This window comes from Xiphophorus hellerii, chromosome 24, assembly GCF_003331165.1.
Source record: "Xiphophorus hellerii strain 12219 chromosome 24, Xiphophorus_hellerii-4.1, whole genome shotgun sequence".
Taxonomy (NCBI): domain Eukaryota; kingdom Metazoa; phylum Chordata; class Actinopteri; order Cyprinodontiformes; family Poeciliidae; genus Xiphophorus; species Xiphophorus hellerii.
Window position 1 is genome coordinate 3,924,822 of NC_045695.1, and position 24,373 is coordinate 3,949,194.

Sequence of the window (24,373 nt, forward strand, 5' to 3'; positions counted from 1 at the left end):
TGCACTCCAGCGTTGAGCGTATGTGAAATTTCTGGATGTAAACAATAACATGAGACGTGTCTATATTGCTGGAAGTGTTCACATCCATTAAATTCGGCTGATCCAGTCACTTCTGTAAAAGTCTATAAAATCTTGGAATGAAGCAATTGATTCCTTCAGGATCAACAAAGTAAACTATCAGTTCATTTTGTTGATAAGAAAAGTTGTGTGACGTGGTCGCGATAGGACTTTGAGTGGGCAGCAGTATATTGTGGTTGTTTACTATTCTCATCAGAATAAACAGAAAGACACCCAGGCATATACTTCACTAATAACCAGCACAATGGTGAACACATCTGGCTGCATGTATACCAGAGCATAAAGACATGGACAGTTGAGTTAATGGATTAATTAGAGTGCAGACTGCAAAACTGGCCTTGTTGTCCAACATCAGTGTCTGACCTCGCTAATGGTCAAAACGTCCCTTAAGCGCACACAACTTCAATTGGTGGAATGAAACAAAAACATAGACGGGAATAAAAATGTTACAGCAAAAAAGTGGGGCAGACATCATATTAAATCTACTGGATAAAGAATAAGATGCATTTATGTGCATATGTAAGTAAACAAGTGAATACTTTGGACAATATTGTGTATTTGCAAAGTTAAAAATAAATAATAATAATATCAAAAGAAGGGAGCTTTGATTAGAGAATGAAGTTATGCAAGGAAGAATGTCAGTCCGTCGAGTGTTGCAGAGCGAACATGTTCAGAGCAGACATCGGGTTTAGGTCTAGTCTGTGTTAATGCCTGGGCAACAATAAAACATAAAGAAAGGTTTATCATCTTCTCTGCGCCATTAGTCTCGTCTGCTTCCTTATTCTCAGTTGCTGCTATGATCATGTCGGCTGTTGCTAAGTAACTTGTTATTCTGGGACATTTTTATCATATATATCTCAGTTAAATCCCACTCGCTCAGGGTCAGAGGAGTGGGTGTGCTTGTTCAATGGAATTCGCTGTGAGTCAGTTGTCGGGGGGGAAAAAAAAAGAAAAAAGAATCTCTTAAGAATGAAAAGACACTGAAATGTTTCTTTCATTTGGAGAGCCCGAGTCCGATAGACAACGTCCTTCCTTTAGAATATTTTTTGAGTATACAAAAACATGTTTAAAATACGTTCTTGCGCTCAAAGCTTTGATAAGAACGCTGAAGAACAAAGGAAGAAGATGTCAGGATAAACGGAAAGATTCAGAACATTTGGTCCACCTGCTGAGGTTCATTTGAGTTTCTTACACTTTCTTACTGCAAAGTGTAAGAAACTCCACTTTGCAGCCACTTTTTATCAAAGCTGTGATAAAAAAAAAGAAGCAGACAAGAATCCAACACTTCTTATTGGCTTAAGACCAATTCCCTACCGAGGCCAGAAGTTGTGTCGCTATGATTCTGTGGCAGTTTTTAGATTCCTTTAACCATAAAATGAGTGAAAGTGTAATATTTTTTTTATTTACGCCAATCCTGGATCCGCAGGTTGTCCCCGTGGACCAGAATTCAACAACTTTGTTGATTTGTCAAATACAGGCTTAGAGAACCAACTTGGACGGAACATATACAAGAAGTTAGTGAGGCTTAGGAGTGATTAAGAGAAGCATCAGGCTGAACGTTTGATCTTTTTCTAACAAGACTCTGACGATGGGCGAAAGTGAGCAGATTGCCGTCCTGCCAGGGTTCAGCCACCTCTGCTGTGCCTAACAACCGTCACAGCCACTGAATATTAACACTAACCCCACGTTGTCAACACCATCTGTTACCGTGGAGACGGGCATTGAAGGAAAACAGGTCCTTAGCATCAGAAATGGAGGGAAATGACTAATAAATCTTTGTTATCTTTATTAAGCTCAACTGATATTTGACTTAAAGGCAACAAGGCTGTTATCTAGGCGTCTTAAAGGTTCATTTTTGCCCATGCTTGGTCAGAAACTGCGTGACTTGTCATCTCACACACAGTTTTTTGACCAAGTTCCGAACGATGTGATGCAACGTGTGATTTTAACACTAGAAACCAAAGAAAAGTGTCAACAAGGGAATCTGTGAACGGCTCACTGAGGGTGGCAACGTTTGGGCAGATTTATGAGAAACGAGCTCAAGTTGGAAATCGGCAATAATACAACTAGAAGAAGAAGACAGGAAGCACGCAAAAAAGGATAAAGGAAGCATACAAGCAAAGGGCTAAATGCAATAAGGAAAGAAGGTAGGCAGGACACAAGGAAGGAAAGGATAGATATAAGCAAAGAGACGAAATAATTGAGGTAGTACACAGAAGAAAAGGACGGAAAGAAAGGGAAGACACATAAATAAATAAATAAATAAATAAGGGTATAAGAAAGAAAATGGATGGTAGGAGATAAAAAAGAATGAAAGGAGGAAGAAACAAAGGAGACAAGAAATGAAAAGGACAGAATGTAAGAAAATCAATTTACAATCTGGAATAAGGCCGTAACATAGGAAATATGGATTCAGTGTATATATTCCCTCTTGTTTTTCTTAATCTACAGCTATTCAGCTTGGAAAATGCAGAAATCGATTACCAGAACCTAAGATTCCTCAGTTTAAATGAGGCATCAAATTTCACTTCCGGGATTCCTTCGTTGTTTGGAAAAATATACAATTTTATGAAATATTTCCTAGATTATGATTAACATGTAAGAAGAAAACAGAGTACAAAAAAGTATATAATTTTTATTTACATCTTGATACATTCATCATAATGTAAGAGATATAGAAATAATGGTGCACATGTAAAACTACAATGTTTCTAATAATTTAGTACCTGGTAAGTTTGCACACTGAGAGACCAAACAATTAAAGATTGTAACATATTTTATTGTGTATATTGCTATGTTTAGGTTTTGTCACCAGAGGGCAGCATTGCACAAGTGTTTTTCTTTTCATTTGCTGTCAAATCAACAAAGTGGATATGAAATATATAGAAGTAGAACCTAAAATTAAAGCAAAAACAGTTTTCTTTCCAAAACAATGAAACATAGAAACTAAAGGCCTTTAATCTCTAATGTGTCCCATTCATCTTTTTTCATTCTAGCGTTTGCTGATGAAAGCGTCCACACTGGTCTAGTCTCAGGCTGCTTGTTTACTCAGACGCGGTTTTATTTTTGTTACAGTGAGTCACAGCGTGGCCCACTCGGCGCCACGCACCACCTCAGGAATCATCTCAGGTTAGAGGTGGCTCTCAAACACAATTGCCCAGATGAAGGTCATTGCTACGGAGGCTGCAGGCCGCAGGCTGCTCTGGGCCTGTACATCCCAGCACAGTGATGGGAGGCAGCCAGCATAGCTAAACAGCACACGTAGCATACGGAAGATTCAAGGAGAGATCCGGCTGCGTTTGCATACCAAAGCGGAAATACAGGGAATGTACCCGACACTATGTTACTAACATTTACTCTCTCCTGTCGTCACACAAGTTAAGCTGTGTGACGTCACATTCCTGATCCGAAGAGTTTGATGTGATATTGGTCTGACCTTTGCAGCTGTAGCAGCTCATCATCTACTGAAGATAAACACCACAAAGACACATGAACCTTTCAGAGACGGACCTGATGAAAGGATGAACGGATGGAATGTTTCTAATCATTTAGTCTCTGGTGATTATGCAAATTAAGATGACCAAGTCCATCCATCCATCCATGGATGAAGAAAGAAAATGGATGGTAGGAGATAAACAAAAAGGATGAAAGGAGGAAGAAACAAAGGAGACAAGAAGTGAGAAGGACAGAATGTAAGAAAATCAATTTACAATCTGGAATAAGGCCATAACATAGGAAATATGGATTCAGTGTATATATTCCCTCTTGTTTTTCTTAATCTACAGTTTCTGCAGTTTGGAAAATGCAGAAATCGATTACCAGAACCTAAGATTCCTCAGTTTACATGAGGCATCAAATTTCACTTCCAGGATTCCTTCGTTGTTTGGAAAAGTATAAAATTTGATGAAATATTTCCAAGATTATAATTAACATGTAAGTGCAGTTATGTTTGTACTACATAACTGCACTACAAACGTACCTAAAACCATAGCCGTCCAATTAACACTGACATATTTTAACCTGGGGTCTGTTTTGGAACATAACGTTTGAGAAGACGGTCTCTAAGGGATTTAGATTCATGCGTAACACCTAAAACTGGCTGGTGCGCTTTTAATGTTCATTATATTGCATTTCTGTGAGCAATTCTGCAGCTAATGCCCATCATTTACACTTTCCCCAACCATGTCAGAACATAGAAAGTTTTGTCCTTGATGAGATGCCTTGAGTAGCATGAGTTACAACAATTAAGTTCCATCTGGGATTAGGAAAGTATTTTTTGAACGGAGTTAAATTATTTTCCTGCTATAACTGAACACACTGATCTCTGATTGTGCCATTTTGAAACTGTAGGCAATCAGTTCATCTCTCCCCTAATACAGATTGGGTATTATTATTTGCATTTTATCAGTTTGAACATTTGATTGTCTAAAGGAAGAAGATTACGCATTGCACTTGTTCAGTTAATCACCAGCGGTTGTGTTGGTCCAGGATGCAGCAGAATAACCCCAACTAGAAAATTCCTGAAGAAATTTAACCGGGGCCTGCCAAAGTGCCCGTCGGTTTGGACCCAGCGTTCTGATGCTAAAAATTAGCATCAATGCTAAAGAAAGCTGCAATCATATGAGCAGAATGACAAGAATGTTTACTAACATGGACTTGCACCATTCAGTATGATAAAGTAAGTGTATCAGCTAAAATTAGCAAAAATGCTAATGTTAGTTTGAATGCTGTCAGTAGGATGTGGGTCATCACTAGCATGTTGTCTGTACTTACTGCATTCAGTATACTAAACATGGCTAATAAGTAAGAACAATTGCTAATAGCTTATTTAAGCTAAAAGGCTAATGCTAATGAACTGCCTTGCACAGCAAGGCAGTTCCCTAACCTGAGAGAAAAAGATAATGCAGGCTAATATTATTGCACCGCCTGATGGGGATATTTAAGCTTTTATTTTGAAAAAAAACATAAGCTTCTTATTAAATGGAAACAGTAATCCAATGTCTAACAGTGGTTTGTTTAAACCAGTCACATAAAGCCCAAAATAGCAATTACTTGATATAAAAAAGGTCAAGGCTTTTAATTTTCAAATTTTCAGTAAGCCAAACTAATCCCATGTGTAACAGTGATTGGGTTAAATCAGTTCTATAATGCCCAAAACACAAGCGGTTCTAAAGGCCAGCTCAGTCCTCCTCTGTAGTAACTGACAGTTCCGCCATGTTGTAGTTCTGACATTCAGCTCAGGCTTAAATTCATATCTGTAGCTCAATCACAGTAATAGCAGTGATGAGACCAAGCTAGACCAAGAAATAACCTAAAAGAACAAGATAATGCAGGCTAATATTATTTCACCTCCTATGGCGGTGCACTAACCTAACAGGAATATTGAGGCTTTTATTTTGAAATTTTCAGTAAGCTTAATTTTAAATGGCCACACTAAACCCATGTGTAACAATGGTTGGGTAAAATCAGTTATAAAAAGCCCAAAACACAAGTAGTTCTAAAGGCCAGCTCAGTCCTCCTCTGTAGTAACTGACAGTTCCGCCATGTTGTAGTTCTTACATTTAGCTCTGACCTCTTTTGTAGGCACTGAGTGTTCCGCCATGTTGTAGTCCTAACCTTCAGTCATTGTAGTTCTAAAGAGCAGCTCAACTGTCATGTGATTGAGACAGAGAGGGAGAGAGAGAATTCTAACTGTTTGAAGCAGTTAGTTTTTCTGAACAAAGCAGGACGAACATATCTTTCTCTAAATGCTGTCAATAGCATGTGGGATATCATTAGAATGTTGTCTGTAATTGACTTACTCCACTCAGTATATTAAACATGGCTAATAAGTAAGAAAATAGCTAATAGCTTATTTAAGGTAAAATAAGCTATTAACCAGCCTGCGTTATCTTCACCACCCTTTTCTCAAATTTGCTTGTCTCAAATTTTTATTATTCAGAAATTACTAAACAGATCTACTAAAAATACAAATTTGATGAAATGATGAAAAGAGAAAGCAAACAAGAAGTTCATTAGCATTAGAACAAGGCAGTTCTAATGCTAATGAACTGCTTTGCTGTGCAAGGCAGTTCCCTAACCTGAGAGAAAAATATTATGCAGGCTAATATTATTGCACTGTCTATGGTGGTGCATTAACCTGAGGGGGATATTGAGGCTTTTATTTTGAAAAAAAAAACATAAGCTTCATATTAAATGACCACACTAATTAAAATGTCTAACAGTGTTTGGGTTAAATCAGTTATATACTGGCGAAAACAGCCAGCAACTCTAAATGGCAGCTCAGCACTCTGTTTTAACTGAGTGTTAGTTTGAACTACAGTGATGCGTTTTTGTAGTCCTAACCAGCAGCCCTCACTTCCTGTGTTCCGTTGCTATGGTTATCAATCCTTTGCTAACTGTCATGTGTGTGTGAGACAGAGAGGTGGAGAAAGAATTCTATCTTTGTGAGACACCCAGTCAGTTTATATGGAAAAAGCAGCCTGAACAACTCCTTGCCGTTCAGGAACCGAGAGACGTATTGGAAAACTGTTTGAAGCGTATGAGAGGACTATCTGTCATCTCCCATAGTACCGCGATTCATATGTGTAGCTCACTCACAGTAACTGCAGTGATGAGAGAAAGATGGTGTGTGCAGAGCTCTGAAATTTTTCAGAAATACATGGAAGTGAATCTGTGAGATCTGTCAGTTACCCTGGAGCATGATTTCGCTCTGAAGCACCTTGACAGAAAACCGTAAGCCCTAGAGAAATTTCGAAAACATTTTACGGGAGCAGGCATTCATATCAATGTCATGACCGAGTTTGATACCAATTGGGCGATATTTGTGGGACGGCGATTTCAAAATTGTTTTGGGGTCAAAAATTCGCTTCATTTCTCACTGTAATGGAGCGGCAGTTGGTGTCAGTTATACTCTGCGTTTCGGCAGTTGGAAATTTTGCTCGTTTTTCGCATTTTACGTCGCCATCGTAAGTCTGAATCCCAATAAAAATAATAACTCCCCTCCCGTCATCAAGCCGCACGTTTTGATACCACTTTTGTGGGTGGGCTCGCAGCGGTACGAGCCACATTAACGGTGACGGAAGAAGATGTTAAGAATTTCTCCGCAAGTCAGTCACTGCTCTCCTGATGCATTGCTATGGGCAGGCCCCAATTACAATATAAAATGTTTGTTGTGTTTCACAGTGAATGTTTTAGGTCCTGCCTATTAATGGCAATCAATCATCAAGTTTCAGGGCTGATGGAGGACACAAGGCAGTGGCCATTTTGAAGTTGGACAGTTTAACAGCTTTTGTGCTGTTTAACACCTGGAAATAATTTGAGCTTTGGACGTTGGTTTTTTTCGTGCTGCATGAGGCATGCTTTTTGTGTGCTAACCGATGCCTCCAAACAAATGTTGACATCTCAGGAACCTTAAAAGGTTTGGATTTCATTCACCCACCGATTTCATCAGAGGGAACAGGGGAACATTTCTGTCTTTTTCAACTCCTCCCGACTCAGAGGGACTTGGAGGCCGGTCCAGACTTAGAGGCTGGTCCAGACTCAGAGGCCGGTCCTGACTCGGAGGGACTTGGAGTCCAGTCCCGATTCGGAGGACAGTCCCAACTCAGAAACCGGTCCCGACTCGGAGGACGGGCCCGACTTGGAATCAGGGCCTGATTCGGAGGCAGGTCCCGACTCGGAGGCATGGCCCAAGGTAGAGAGACTCGGAGGACGTTGCCAACTCGAATGACGGTCCCGATTCAGAGGGACTTGGAGGCCGGTCCCGACTCCGATGCAGGTCCCAATTCGGCGGACCGTCCCGACTCGAAGGCAGGTCCTGACTCGGAGGACGGTCCCCTGTTAAAGGGTTCTTGCCTCTGAACGTCTGAATCATCTCCACAACAGAGTATGTTGTGGTTCTGGTTCCACGTGTCCCAGACTCTCTCTGTTACAGTACAGCTCAGTTTTCTCTCTAATTTTTCTTCTTCTTTCTTACCCCATTATTGGTTTCAGCTGTCCCTTGGACCTCTAATGTTTCCCTTGTCTATTTAAGATCACCTGTGTGTTATGTTAGGTGCTGGATCCTATGTTTGCTCTCCTGATCTGTACTCTGTTGAGCTCTGTTGAGTCTGACCGGGGTCTTCGAAGTTTGATGATTCAATGTCTTCCAAATGTCTTCCAAAACTAGATCACAATGTTCATATGTGTAGTCTTCATTTATTTCCTAGTCTACTGATTCAATAACGTCAAAACAGTATCACCAATGTAGGGTCTTCATTTCTGTCATGGTCCTCAATGTCTATCGATTCAGGCTCTTCCAAAACTGTGCCACCGATGTTCACATGTGTCGGGTCTTCATTGGTGTTGTCTTCTCTTTCAGGATTGTCTGGTTTGTGACTTTTCAAAACAGAATCACAAGGACCCACCTTTATGTCGATTCCACTTCCACACCTGCCTTTGTACATGCGATTGTTCCAGACAGTCCCGACTCAGAGGCCGGTCCCGAGTCAGAGGTCGGCCCCGACTGAGAGGCAGGCCCCGAGTCAGAGGCCGGTCCCGAGCCAGGGGCCGGTCCCGAGTCAGAGGCCGGTCCCGAGCCAGGGGCCGGTCCCGAGTCAGAGGCCGGTCCCGAGTCAGAGGCCGGTCCCGACTGAGATGCCGGTCCCGAGTCAGAGGCCGGTCCCGAGTCAGAGGCCGGTCCCGAGTCAGAGGCCGATCCCGAGTCAGTCGCCGGTCCCGAGTCAGGGGCCGGTCCCGACTGAGATGCCGATCCCGAGTCAGTCGCCGGTCCCGAGTCAGGGGCCGGTCCCGACTGAGATGCCGGTCCCGAGTCAGAGGCCGGTCCCTAGTCAGCGGCCGGTCCCGAGCCAGGGGCTGGTCCCGAGTCAGAGGCCGGTCCCGAGTCAGAGGCCGGTCCCGAGCCAGGGGCCGGTCCCGAGTCAGAGGCCGGTCCCGAGCCAGGGGCCGGTCCCGAGTCAGAGGCCGGTCCCGAGTCAGAGGCCGGTCCCGAGTCAGAGGCCGGTCCCGACTGAGATGCCGGTCCCAACTCAGAGGCCGGTCCCAACTGAGATGCCGGTCCCGAGTCAGAGGCCGGCCCCGACTCAGAGGCCGGTCCCGAGTCAGAGGCCGGCCCTGAGTCAGAGGCCGGTCCCGAGTCAGAGGCCGGCCCCAAGCCAGGGGCCGGTCCCGAGTCAGACGCCGGTCCCGAGTCAGAGGCCGGCCCCGACTCAGAGGCCGGTCCCGAGTCAGAGGCCGGCCCCGAGTTAGAGACTGGCCCCGACTGAGAGGCCGGCCCCGAGTCAGAGGCCGGTCCCGAGCCAGGGGCCGGTCCCGAGTCAGAGGCCGGTCCCGAGTCAGAGGCCGGCCCCGACTGAGAGGCCGGCCTCTACGACTGAGATGCCGGTCCCGAGTTAGAGACTTGCCCCGACTGAGAGGCCGGCCCCGAGTCAGAGGCCGGTCCCGAGCCAGGGGCCGGTCCCAAGTCAGAGGCCGGTCCCGAGTCAGAGGCCGGTCCCGACTGAGATGCCGGTCCCAAGTCAGAGGCCAGTCCCGACTGAGATGCCGGTCCCGAGTCAGAGGCCGGTCCTGACTGAGATGCCGGTCCCGACTCAGAGGCCAGTCCCGAGTCACAGGCCGGTCCCAAGTCAGAGGCCGGAGAAAAAGTCTTTTTGTAAGTTTCTTTTTGTAGATGTAAACATTTCCTTGTAGGAACAGGATTCTCCAAGTGGCGTTTGAATTTTTTCACAATTGCTGTGTGTCCTTCCGGGTAGTCGAGAAGTGCAATCAAATTCAGTCCAGAAGCGAAGTGGAATGCATCTCTCGCAATGCTCTGGAAAATCCTTTCGCTGAGTTCCTCTGATACTTCGGAAAGAACGTCCACGTTTACTTCTCCTGTTTTTCTCAGCAGTAAGGCCAAAATTTTTCTGTGTTGTTCACAAAAGATTTCTCTGACGAGATGCATTGTTGGGCCGTCTGCCACTTTCTCAATGACTTTCCAAAGAAGTTCACCAAGAAATTTCCTCTTCCGGTAATCTGGGGTGGTTTGCCCAGGATGAATTTTGTTGGAACAAGTCTTTATTTACTTTGTTCCAAAAAGAGACCTTGGGTCTCACATAAACTTCACTTTCGTTACTCATCTTTATTTAGTTAGCTAAAATGTCCAAATGAATTTTGTGTTGACTGACCAGAGACTTAACTGATCAGTTGGTCATGTCATGGACTTTATGACATCACAGAGGCATCCTTAGAAGGGCCTCATGACACTGACATCATTTGAAATCAGGCTGATGACATCATTGTCAGCAGCATGGCAACTGTTGCTGGGGTACTAACAGCTCACAGTGAGCATGCGCTATGAAAAAAAAAAAATCTGTGGGCACTAAATACATTATTCCCACAAGTCTGAACTGGAAATGACCTGCGCAGCTTCGCGGTAACAGGGGGGGCCAGGGAACCATTGGCCCCTCCACTTTACCGCCCAACACATTTTTATTAGTGTGAATGCTGTAGGCATTCATTCACACTATTGAGTTTCACTTTTCTGGTTGCTCCGTAAATTTCGCCGCGCTTCTTCTCCTGAATACTTTGTGCTATTTTCACCATTCAACTTTTATACTACTCAGCTTGCTCTCCTAATGCCGGCTGTATCTCTTGGTAGTCATAACCTTCATACGTTTTATAATATTCAGCTTTTTATGAATTTTTCACCCTGTGGGGGAAACCGCTCCATCCTGTGGCAGAATTGAGAACTAGAAAATTCCTGAAGAAATTTAACCTGGGCCTGCTAAAGGCGTTCTGATGCTGAAAAACATGGACTTGCACCATTGAGTATGTTAAAGTAAGTGTATCAGCTGAAATTAGCCAAAATGCTAATGTTAGCATGAATGCTGTCAGTAGCATGTGGGGCATCACTAGCATGTTGTCTGTACTTTACTTACTCCATTCGGTATACTAAACATGGCTAATAAGTAAGAAAATTAGCTAATAGCTTATTTAAGCTAGTCCTGGTTCTGGTCCAGGACTTTCTGATGTTCTCTTTGGGCACTCTGGCTTCCTCCCACAGTCCAAAAAGCATGGCTGTTAGTTCAACTGGTCTCTTAAATTGCCCCTAGTCTATTGTTGCGTCTGTCACAACTTTTTTGGAACGTGTTGCAGGCATCAAATCCCAAAATGAGTGGATATTTGCAAAACCACAAAAAAACATTAAACATCTGGTCTTTGTAGATAATTCAAATGAATTTAGATCGGAAACAGAATCTTCAAACTCTGTTTTTACGTTTTCCACAATGTCCTAATTTCACTGTACCTGGAGTTGTAGTATGTGTCGACAGTTGTGCTGTTACAAAACAAAATATGGAAAAGCAAAAGCAATAAACAGCTGTACCTGAACTCCTCTGTTGCCTTTTAGCCCAGAAAAGGAAGTTAATTTACTACAATGCCAACCATAATCGCCTTGACACAGATTAGTCTATCAGACTGATGTCAAGTGAAACTGGGTTGACTGACTTTACGTGTGAATGACACCATTTTTTTTTTGGTGCACACACGTGTGTGCTAAGCTTCTGTTTATCCTGAAGACCAAAAGACACACGTCCTCTTGGCAAGAACAAGACAAAAGACAAAAGTCAAAAGTCCGTCTTCAGTTGGACTCAAGTGGAAAGAACGGCAGGCACTTTTGGGCAAAGTTACGTGGAATCAGGTGGCAGGAGGCGGTGATCTGCCTGGATTTCAGGATAAACCATGGACCAAGAGCTCAGGTTTATAGAGGTGAGATTTTACGGTGGTTCTACTGTTTCACTTACAGCATCGTGCGTGCTTACAACATTTTGTACACGTCAACTCCAGTCGATTAAGCGTTGCTGGTTTTGAATTCAACAAACGTGTTGAGACCATTCTCAAGACTCCTTTGCGTTGAAAATTCCCAGCAGGACTAACTACGTTCAGGGAGGCGGGAAGCTCTAAAAAGCTGAAATAGTTTCCTCTGGGACTCAAAGTGTGTCAGGCTGTGTTTGTTTGAGATGCGAGCGGAGGATCTTAGGACTCAAGGAGGAAGGAAATGAGGGAAGGAACACTGAAGCATGGAAGGGAAGGTTGGTGGGACACAAAAAAGGAGGGCAGACATCAGGAAGGAAGAATATATACAAGGACAAAGACGGCAGGAAAGAAGGGGGAGGGCAGAAGAAAAATCTACAAACACTAATATTTATTAATTTTATTAATCATCATTAACCAAGTAATAAGTGCAAATGTTTTAAGTGGTTTCTCTGTAAAGCATCATTGGTAGGAAGTGCATTTTGTTGCCTGCCATTTGTGATGCAAGAATTATAAAGTGTTTCATATTTCAGTTTGAGTGGTTTTCATTAGAGTATGAAAAAAACACTTGTATTTCCATATTTTCTCCCCTCATTCTTTATGCCTGAAAGTTGAGACTAAGATTTGGAATTTGACTGAGCTTTTTTGCCGGTAGTGCTGATATTTGTGTCCGTAATACGGGTGTAAAAAAAAAAAAAAAAGACTCCTGCAGTTAGAGCTGGGTACTGAAGGAAGGAGACTTTGTTTGAATGTGAAAATTGCAGATGATTTTCCCTTCAGTTAATTGTCTCCCCTTGTGATTAGCCCAGCAGAGCCTCAGACCAGTTAATGGGTCAATAAATCAACACTGACCCACTTTTTCCAAGGTTAAGGTTCCGCTTCATCACCCAAACAGCAGCTATTTATTCCATTACTGGAATAGTTTTGCTTCAGTTAATCAATGCAAGAAACTAAAAATTTATTTTTTGATGGTTTAAGTTGTAAATAAGCAAAATATACTAAAAGCTCAACTGTCTATAGAAGAGAGAGGGAACAATTATTTTATGTAGGCTTTTCCTGATGTTCTGAAAAGGAAAAAAAATATATTTTTAACCAAATTTGAGCGGTAATATTATGTAATCTCTGTGCATAAATTAAAATATAAATGCGCCTCACTTCTGTTTTGATCTACACTCCCCCTCATGGTGTGTTATCTTCATTTGAGTTGGAACAAAGAAGCTTTAAAATAGGTATGAATACTTCTAGAGGAAGATTACACAATCTGTATCTTATAAAATCTACTTTGCGTTGGTCCAGCACATACAATCCCACTAAGATATAATGAAGTTTCTGATTGCAACTTGAAAAAAAAAATGTCAACGCATACATACGCAATTATGTGAATTACCTAAAATATTCTAAATCATACATACGTTACATATTTATTGATGCTTTACACAGAAATAAGACTTTCACGGGTCTTTTAGGTGCATCTTAACCAAAGAAAAGCTAAAAAAAGAAAAAGAGTCACAAAGTGAAATACATATATATTTTAGGACTCATTTTTATTCCTACACTTATAATATTTTGTGCTTAAACAGCTAAGCTTTTTTTTTCTTCCTTCTTTCAAATAAATCAAAGCAAACCCCTCAGTAGCCAGCAAAGTCTTCACATCCTCAGAAAAGGACTGGAAGGCCAAGAATCTTTTGAGTTAATTAACCCGCTTCCTTATCACCAAAACAGTACTCAGTGGGTCCAAGATCAGAGCCCTGTGGGTTTCCACCCAGACAGCAGGTTAATTGCCTTCACCTCATGCCCAGGTGTAAATCAGCTTTGGTTAGACAGCAGCTCCTATAAGTTCTGTGTTTCTATCTTATGTATGCCATTGATGTTTCTTTGGTTTTAAGCAGAGCTCTTTCTTAAAAGTCCAGGCTGCAAGGAAAACAGGCACTGAAGGTTTGAAGGTTGCACATCAGGAGGCTATGAAGCTCTTAATAAGAAAAGCAACATGTAGCGGCGATAACCTAAAATGTTCTGTTTTGCAGCTTGTAAAGCAGATTAATGAAAGTTGCAGCAATATGCATCGACGAGAACAAGGAGCTGCGCAATAACGGCTGAAGCAAAGATGCGACAGTAAAGCTTTTGGTGCGACGGCTGCTGGGGGATCGGGCGCCTTTGGGATGCGGTGAACTTCCAAATCACCAGGAAAGGTCATCGAAAGAGAGATAGAGATCATTTCCATCTGGTTTCTTATTCCGTCTGTTGAATATTTAATGGCGAAAGGAAGAAAGTCCAACATAAGCTTTGAGGATCTTTGCCTCCTACACTTTTATTCCTTTCTTTCTTCTTCTATCACCTTCACTTTCTGTTGCTGTTTGCTTTCATTCTCCTGAATTTTTGAAGCGTCTTTACATTCTCCCTCTTCATCTGACTATGCTGCTCATTTGCTTTCAAGACTCATCTGGGTTGCAGAAAAAGGTTACTTCCAATGGAAGCACTCATGTTGAGCAAATTTTGAGTAAATTTACACTCCTAGTCCAGTAGGTGGCAATAAAGTAGCTTGTATTTTTAGTAGCATCTATTTTCAACATGTTAACTTTTACTGTATGCGTGGTCCAGCAATTTTACAAGTTGTATTCCCCCCTCTGGTTTCGGGAACTTAAGAGTTGACGGAACACCCTCGTCACTTCCACACTGTCCGACCGTGACATTTGCCGCGGTCTACTTAGGCGTAAGCGCAACAACCGCTCAGGTTAAAGTTTAAGCTAGCTATTTTATCCTTTTCTCGTTCCCTTGTCTTCCTGCTTTTTCTGCCTGCTTGTGTCATTAGTGGCATGTTTATTGGTGGCTCACACTGTTTAATTTCTAGCATAATGCTGGGCAACACAAAACTGATAGACGCCAAGACGGTACTCATGCATTGGTTGTGAAGTTTGGGCTGTGTGAATAGAGAGGTGAATTCCGTCGCTAATAAACAGAGTTCAGCTGTTCAACAAAATTCAGACTGGTAAGAGAATTTTTTTCCAAGTGGGAAGTGTTAAGAAAAAAAAAAACGTCAGGCCACATCAAAATAAGAAAATTATCAAAGTATGACCATTTCAAACAGTTTATTGGGAATTCCAGCAAGTGAGAGCAATGAGATTCTGAAGACGGAGCTGTTCTGCCAGACCAACCTCAAACACTCATATTTATAACCAAGTTATTTAGAGAATGTGGTTTCTTCTCACTCAAGGCAATTGTTAGTCATGAGATCAGAGTGGCGTGAGTATTCTGTTTTAAGAAAGAGGTAGAGACTTATTTTAAACGAGCTTGTTTTACAAAAGCAAAAGCATTTTCCACGACAGAAGTACTTGCATAAGTGAAATTTGTATGTTAACAAAAGTTCTGACTTAATTTTGTTTTGCTTTGCTGCCAAAGATCAGATGTTGGCAACAACTATTTACAAGTGCGGGCAGCACTGTTTGCAAGAAGGTTGTCGGTTCAAGTTCCTGCCCAGGAAGACTTGTGTTGTTTGTGTTATCGTTCGTAATGCTAGGTCAGTAAAGTCAGTCTTTGAGTATTAAAGGTCCTTCTGTGTCTGAGGTTAGACAACACCACTCTAAATCATTCTGTTTGGATGGATTAATTACTCCTGCTGTCCAAGACTTTTCATCCTTGTATCACTCTTTCATACCTCGTCTGACAGCCAAACCTGGCCTTGACATCAGCTAATCGATGGAATGTCCCCGTCACGATCGGTCATGTCTGGAAAAACTGAACCTGCTAGATTTCATTTCCAGGAGAGACTGTCTGATGTGTGCAAAAGACACTCAATATTGTTACACATATTTAATAAAGATAAGTATGCCTGTGAATGAGAGCAGACGGTGAACTACGTTTTCTTTGTGCAACCTGATCAATCATCAGGCTACACAACAAGAGAGTAGAATAACCTTACTGGTTGGCTTTTGGGTTTTATCTCAAGATCAAAATAAGATCATTCACGTAAGAGACAGGTCTTCATAGGCAGAAGAAGACTTCTTTTGATCATAACAGGCAAGGTCATAAAAATATTGAATATTTTGAAGACTTAGGATTCTTTTTTATGCAGGATGAGAGATTCTTTTGACTGATCTAAAAAGAAATTTCAAAGGTAATAGAAGGGCATGAAGTGTCAGATCTGGTGGGTTCTGTAAATCCTTCTACCCATAAATTCATGGTGCACTGCGTGGAATCCTAAAATTTAAAAAATGTTTGTACATGTTGGCATCGGAAGCTGAAATACGTCATTTTCTTGTCAGATACAGAAAACCCCCTCAGGATATTTTGTGTTCTCCATTGACTCCCCCATCTTCATTTGTCTGGTTTTCCATTTCCTTCCTTCGTGCTATAATCGTTATTTTTAGATGGGGTGTTGGGGAAGTGTCTGCGTTCTTCCTTCAGGGCATTCTCGGTGACACCTATCTATTTGCATTCAGCCACTTGGCAGCTGTAAAGACCAGCTGGTCACTGATCTGCTCCACAGCCTCGCCTTATTGTCGTCCAGGGGGATTTCGGACGGAGTCTTGGACCCGTTCCTTCTCCGGTGACATGCAGAGACGTAATCCCGTCGTTTAGAAGATGAGATGCTTTACCGGCAGATATCACAGAAGGACTCCTGGTCCCTTCAGTGATACAGTAGAAATAGTGGCATGACATCAGAGGTAAAAATAACAAGTCATCGCACAGACTGACTGCAGTTCTCTGTGGGGATGTTATAGTTATCAAGAATGTTGATTACAAAGAAATATACCAGAGGACCGTCTGAGTGGTAGAGAATAAACAGCTGCGATGAATGAAGGTTGGTAGTTTAAATTGAACTGGTGGCTTTTTGTTGGTTTAATAATCCCCGAAATCAATTCTCAATAAGCATACACTGTATAATACAACATTGGTTGTTAGTTTTAAATTGTGTTATATTGCTGTCTATGAAAAGAAGTTACACGGAGAAAAATTAAGGTGAGTCTGAAATCATTTCGGCAATGACCGGTTTCTTTCTCAATCATTGTATCAACTATTTATCATTTGGTAATCGTTTCAGAATTTATAGAAACAAACCAGGTCCTGTTGTTGCTTGCATGCCGACTCTTATTTTGAAACGCCAACCAGATACAGTTGTCTATTGTTGATCATACCTTATATTTCACATCAAATTCCAAATCAGAAGATTTCAAGCAGCCTGGTTTATTTAAAATAAACTGAATTCATTCATCGCCCTTTTTTTTCTTTTTTTTTTTTTGCATGTAGTATTTCATTTCCAGAGCTTGGAAATAAGGAGCGGTAAGGAAGAGCTTTCTTGTTATAACGACATGAAAAGCCCGTTGAAACAAGAACATTTCTCATTATAACGAGACGAGTTTTTTTTTTTTTAAATCTTCTTATAAAGAAAGACTTTCTGGTTAAAATGATAAAACTTGCACTCGTTAAAGCGAGAAAGTTTTATATCTCGTTTCATGCTAATGAGGTGATAATTCATTATGACGATAAAGTTTCTCGTTTTAACGAGATAAAAATGTGCTGATCACAGATAGTCCACGACTGCCCCACAGATGCCCCTTCAACGAGGCATGAAGGGGCTCGTTGATTCTCTCCATTCAGTTTTCCTGTTCCTACCTCATTTTACTATTTTGGTTTTCATTTTAAAAACTGCTATAACGAGTTTTTAAAATCTAAGACTTCTCGTTTTAAAGTATTTTGCATGTCGGTATAATGAGAAAGCTTTCTCATTTAAATAATGACAGATAAATGATAAATATTTAAATGATGCTCTTTAACTTCATATTCAAGCTCTGGCAGGCGAACGCTGCTTTAAGTCGGTTTCGAAGCGCCTCAAATATTTTCACATTTCCGCCGATATAATTGTGATTTTACTTTGAAACCGTAACCAGATGTACTTGCTGGTTGTATTTTTGCGATAACGTATGTCGCCGGTTTCAGGCAGTGCTTTGTATTAAAAAAAAAATAAAATAAATTACCGCAAGATGTGGTCGCTCACGCGTATGCCACAGCTTTTATTGTGAAGCTCAAACCGGATGCAGTCGCTGTTGCAGAGCAAGAACTTGACGCCCCGCTGCTTAATAATCGCTCCGACGGGGTCTCTGAATGTTATTATCACCGGGAGAACGGCTGAATTGAGGCTGCGGATTGAGACAGAAGCAGCGGGAGAAATGACGGCGTCTAAAGATCCGGTCAGGAAAAAGCCGAAGGACTCTCAACAGGACGAGGTAGAGCCACTGATACCCGCTTTGTTTTTTATGAAAAACACACGTTCAGACAGGCGTTACAGCAGTCACCTTAGAGCATTGATACACCAACACTATGGGGTCAGTTAGATTATTTATGAGCATTCTACAGGTTTATAAATCACTACATATTTGACAAATACAAAAAAAAACAAAAAAAAACGCGTATTCTCTAAATGTAGGGTTTTAATATGCAACACCATGCGTTTAGAAAGAGTGTTCTCCACTTCCACGAGTGGAGTTGGGATTTGATATTGACAGTTTTAAAATCCCAGGTGAAAGCTGCAGCTGCTGCATCACACCCAGTCGTTTTCTATCTCACAGGAGGATCTGTCTGCAAGCTGCGAAGCCTTAAAGTCTGTCAGCACACAGCTATCAGCCTCCTTCAAAGCTCAACCAGAATGAGATTTTAGGAATATGCTGTTAACGGTATCTTCAACAGGTTCAAAGAAAAAATTAGTTATTCTAGACAGACAGGAGAAAAAAAAGGTATTTTCTTGGCGTTACTGTTTGGTGTTATTGTGACCGTCAGTTTACTGCAGTTGACTTGTGATCTTTGAGGTGTTTCTCACTTACTTGTTCATTGCTTAAAGCTTCAGTTTAGCTCCTGGTTGTGTTTGTTCATGACTTTCAACTTTTGAAAATTGGTTTGTGACTTTGTGCTCAATTTCAGCTTATTTTGGAGTATCATTCTTTTATTTTACAAGTACATAGACGGGTACTAAGATTTGTAAGTGGGGAGAAAATAATACATCCTTTTTAATATACAGTATGTACATAATTTTGAATAAAGTAATGGTCAAAGTACCGGTATGTAAATAAATAAACAAATTACCCCCCTTCTTATTGCATTCATAAAATGATTAAAGCAAAAAAAAAGAAGAAAAAAATCACTTATGGGAAATAATGACTTAGGTCATTATTTGGGGAATGTGTCAATATGATAGGTGAATATAAATGCTTTTACATACCTTTATTTGTTTAGTCTTCATTCATAAATATACTCTCTTCTTTTAGAATTTGACTTACTTTTGTGTGTTTCTTCCCACTTGTTTTGCCAAATGGCTTCCTGCCTTTTATTCCAAAAGCAAATATTGAGTTTTAGTTCTGTCCTCCAAGTCAACATTTATTCAGTTTTAGTGAGAGCGATGCAGGTTTTTTTTATTTTTAAGAAAGTCTGACTCCATGAGACCACAGAAAACATTATGAGTTAATTTGTATTTTTTAATTATTGCCCAATCTTTAGATTTATAAAACAGGTATAAGTTTCCATATTTTCTTTTCCTCATAAACTCTTGAAATGTTTCGAATTAGTTGTGCTGTTTTTATGGGGGGAAAAAGAAGACTGAATTTCCTTTTATTGTACTTATTTCCTACACTTTTATTACAGTTAAATCTTAGGTCCTCCAGACCAGCAGGGGGCAATCAAGAGCAGCCATGTTTATTTTGAAACTCACCAGATGTGGTTGTTAGTTTGAAGAAATAACTTCTATTTCAAACCTCTAACTAGCGATTGTCTCACTTCTGAGTAATAGCTTTGGTTCTTAAACTTAAACCCGGTAGCTTTTTGTTTTAATAGATAATAGATATAGTCTTGTGAGTCAAGTGGAAGCTTTTATTTTGAAATTCTTTATAGTTACACTTGTAAATTCTGAAACTAGTCAGAGGTTGTTGTTGGTTTAAGAAATAGCTTTTATTTTGAAACTAACTGCAGCCTGTCACTAGTTTGCAGCAGTATTGTTAAATCTGAACATTTAACCAGATCCAATTGTTGGATTTAAGGTGCAGCTTTTATTTAGGAAATTCTAACAAAATTGTAGATAAATGTATAATTTCTTTATTTGGTCCTCAAAGGGAAAAAAAAAATGGTTTCTTCCATTAAAACCACTTAACTTGCTCGTCATAATTGTCAAGAAGAGACATAATGGTGGCAAAACTAAGAAAACAATCTATTAAATCTATAAAGTAATAAAACATAAATTCATCAAACTTAGTAATAACAATGTTAAATGTCAAAATGAAACTTGGGGTTTCATTAGAAACAAAATATGTTTTCTTTCTGGATCAATGTCAAAATAAAGTAGAGATATTTGGTCACTACACAGCACCGTGTTTACAGGAAATGGTGGCCCCAGATCACATTGTGCTCAGGACCATGGTAATGTTTTGACTGGCCCTGCTGGCAGCATCAATCTGCATTATATTTGCTTTTAGTCGTCACAGTTACTCTGATAATAATCTGCCACTCTGCTTTGTTCAGCTAGACACCCAAGGCTGATTTATTCTGTAGTCCAGTTAGGAACACCTCTGTCCGTTTGCAGCTTCCCACCATCCAATCTTGAGGCGAGGTTTAAATCTTCTCTGTGTTTTTGTGTCCTTACACACACGGCAGTCACCCCAAAACACCGACAATCACACTTGCCTTCCTCGCCTGCTTTGCTTTCCGCCGATTCGAGGCCGACGAGGACTCTTTTGCAGCGGACCGTGTCTGATGGCGCGCACGGGGAGCACGGCGGGAATTAGCTCCGAGGTGTTGAATTAATGCTTACAGAGGAGTCGATGACGGCTCAGCGAGTGTGTCCAGAAAAACTCCACCGACTGCCGAGTGTGTCGGTGGGAATCACTTCCTCTTGCTTCATTGATTAAACGCTGTGCGCCTCGGCAGCTGCGCATGTGATACGGATTGCTCTGCGCCTCGTTATCCTCACGATGTGGATTCTGCTGGTGTACTTTGTTAAAACAAAAGAACAGAAAAAAGGAGCTACTTCAATGTTGAAAATGTTTCATACAATGTTTCTTTGAAAACAAATTGTTCCTTACAACGTCAAAAATGACTAAGTGATCATTTTAGTGATATTGTGAAAGATTTGCAGCTAAATATATACATCTAAAACTCAGGTGTCTTTTATGTGAATTACTCCTTCTTGTAATTCTCACTAGCTGTGTTTCCACTACAAACGTGCACAAAATTTTGTAAATATTCCACTATTGTCAAAACTCCCCACCCCCTACATAATCGCGGTTCAGATTGAATAAACACAAATAAAATCCCATGTGAACAAGTTTGTTGGCACGATAAATCATAAAAAAAACTTGCCGCGTCATGATCCTCCAACAACTTCCTGTTTTCTTCTTCGTGGTTTCCAGCAGTGATAACATCCGGTTGTTGATCAAGTGACTTGTGTGATGAGAAACAAGTGTTTCCTTTGCAGTTTTGTGAGGTAGAACTATTTCTATACCGCTAAAAAATGTCACCTCATCGCAGCGCCAAAACCTTTTATAGACAAACGAGTCGTTTCAAAATTGCCGCGTTTCCGTCGAGTTAATTTATTTTTGAAATGTCAAATGACGCAGTTGTATGGTGAATGGAACCGCAGCTACAGATAAAAATCCCAACATCTTAAAAACATTGTGTATATAAAAGGACAGCATCCCAGCTGTGAAGTATGGAGACTACAGCAACAGATGGCATTATGTGGAAAAACCAATATGTGGGCATACTGAAGCAACATCACAAAACAGAAAGCAAGATAAGGCTTGGGTACAAACGGGTTTCCGCATCATGGACGATGATCCTAAGCATGCCGCCAAATAAGCGACAAGGTGGATGAGAAACAACCAAATGCGAAGGAAATGTGTGTAAATCTCAGAGTGTTAAGAACAGAATAGAACATTTATTATTATTATTATTCCTGAATTTACCTTCGCTGAAACAAACTGACCTTAATCAGAGTCTGACTGAATGACAGTGAAAAACCACTACAACTGTCCAACCTTACTTACGTACCCACGAATGGCATTGCGAATCTCTTGGCGTTCTGTTGCACACCTTAAAATATTCAGAAATAGCAATGTCATATCAGTTGCCCGGAAAGGTCGTTGCAGATGTCAGACTTTCTGCTAGTTAGTTTTTTTGGTCCTGCATTTCCTCTTTTTAAGGCAGTGTGCCTTATTCTTTCTGCCCTGAGGCTGTGAAATTTTCTCACTCTTAGGATTTTCGCCTGTAATATAGAACCAGCTGTCTTGAGGGGGGGAAAAAAAACAACCTAGCATTTTGCCTCACTTTTCCATTTTCAGTGCTTAAAAAGCATTATTTTCATCTGCAAAACAACAGAGTCGCCACTGCGATATGTTTTCTACAAAAACAAAAATGACTACAAATGAATACGTTTCTTGATAAGTGCAGAAAGCACATGCCTATAAAATGACCACCGGTTTTTAAAAAAAAAAAAAAAAAACACTTTCATCAATTGAAATCCCACCTTTGCCTCAAATTGCAAGCGCACAAGTAACACCTGCAACACCACCAGGATTCCTGTTTTCGGTCGTAAACGTTGTATTTCCTGACATGTTAAATAAAATAGCTGGTGTTCATGGTTACAACTGTGACTCCAGGCTCTCAGAGATGGAAATAAAAGGCAAAAAATAAAACAAAAAACAATTATTGGGATGTTCTATTGTCGCAACATCAAGTGCTGTTAGAAGAGCCTCAATTATCCTCGGCATGGGGAAGAGTGATTCTTCTGCTATCAACTCCGAAATCACTCTTATTGCATGAGGATGTCCGTCATCGAATAACCACTTTAGACCTCAATTTCCATCCTTTTACTCAGATTTTTCCTCTTACATTAGTACTTCTCAAACAGTGGAGTGTTGGTAGGATGGTCAGACTTTTAAGTATTAGTGTCTCTGTTCATGCTTGACTGATAAACAAGTCTCCAGTCACAATCAGTGGAAGCAGTGCTCAAACTAATCGACATCCGGCATCGATTTCAACACACAGGTACACTGGAGTACAAAGCTGACGGAGGAGAACGGATGGAAAAAAGGAAAATGGCGACTCCATTTTTTTTTGTTTCCATTTTCTTAAGGAAGTCGTCTTTGGATGTTTTCGTGTAATTTCCGTCAGCAGTTCTTGCTGCAGCGCCACCACAGGCGAGGAGGTCAACAAGATTTTGAATTAGTTGGGATCGTTTGATACGCCGTATCATGTTGCAATTTCAGACCTCAGTCCAACCCGACTGACTGTGCATGTCCTAGTGAATCATTTGAACTTTTTGTTCTTTTTTTGAACAGTCTTAATTAAATGTTACAAATCGATTTTCCAAGAACTGAACTTGGAAGTCATCAAATAATAAAATGAGGTCATTTAAAATGAAAATGGTTTGAAACTCAGGTGACTAAATGCAGAATACTGGTGGCAGAAACTCGTACAGAGGGTTTGTACAGATAAATACGATTAGATTCTCCATAGTACTTCAATAAAAAAATATATCCTGGGGTGCATGGAAAAAAAAAAAAGATAATTGAGAACCGATGTCGCTTTAGCTGCTGTTTGTACTGAAATGGTGGCCGGGAGCAATCTGCGGCTGGAGAGGCAGCCAGCTGTGGTCTAACCTCACTTCCTTCTTTTCATTTTGATGCTAATTTAACTGGGTGTGCGGTCTACTGGGTGAGACCTGTTTATTGTATGGAATGGGACATATTTAGAAGAGGTAAAACAGCTAAACGTATTTTTTATCACGGTTAACGGAGAACGCTTTTGGGTCACATTTGAATCTGCGATTGTTAAATAGAGGAGTTCACGGCTGACTCATTTACAACAAAGTGCTCAGCCCGCATCATGAGCCCTCCACCACCGTGCTCGACCAGCGGGATCAGGGGTTTGTGTGGATATGCGGTGCGACACTACTTTGACGTTGATCCAGATGGAGAAATGTTCATTTTTATTTCCTGATGAAACTTGGAAGCATTTGGACATTTTGCATCTTTAATACCAAGTTTGATAAATTTGTATTTGTTATCTCATATGTTTGAGAATTCCTTTCATTTTACCACCATTATATCTCTTCCAGACCATTTTGACACTATTTCTTTCCCTATTGAGGGAAAAAATTTGAAATAAAAAAGTGCTGCTGTTTTCTTGATGTTCCTGAAACAAACGTAAGAGTCCACTTGTAGTTTATACTTAACATTTTGCCATGTGACAGCTACACACTTTTACAGATTTTTGGGGGGATTTTACGCAGTAGGACTACATAGTTGGTCATAATTCTGAAATAGAATGTAAGGAATTGAGTGTTTTCTTTGTTTTTTTTTAAATTATAAAATATCCCTAAATTATGTCCAGTCATGATTATATTAACAGGAAATTCATTTCTTTGCAGTTGGATTTCAGCTGTTGTTGAGGCAAGTTTTTCTGTTGCCTTTCTTTTTCTTTTCTAACATAAGAAAAATTCACTGTGGGATGCATTTTTTTCCTG

General features: G+C 40.8%; 1 protein-coding gene across 2 annotated transcripts in view; it reads left to right on the forward strand.

Moving 5' to 3' along the window:
* The window catches only part of LOC116715515 (inactive dipeptidyl peptidase 10-like), a 65,031-nt gene that overhangs the window by 2,965 nt on the left and 37,693 nt on the right, over positions 1–24,373 (forward strand). Inside the window, exon 1 of one of the 2 annotated variants that reach the window (XM_032555933.1) lies at positions 17,886–18,092. The exons of the other annotated variant lie outside the window; for it this stretch is intronic. Within the exon in view, the coding sequence (XP_032411824.1) occupies positions 17,901–18,092 (192 nt within the window). The 5' untranslated portion in view covers positions 17,886–17,900. Of the gene's footprint in view, positions 1–17,885; positions 18,093–24,373 lie in introns of those variants that run through there. 2 annotated transcript variants of the gene reach the window in all.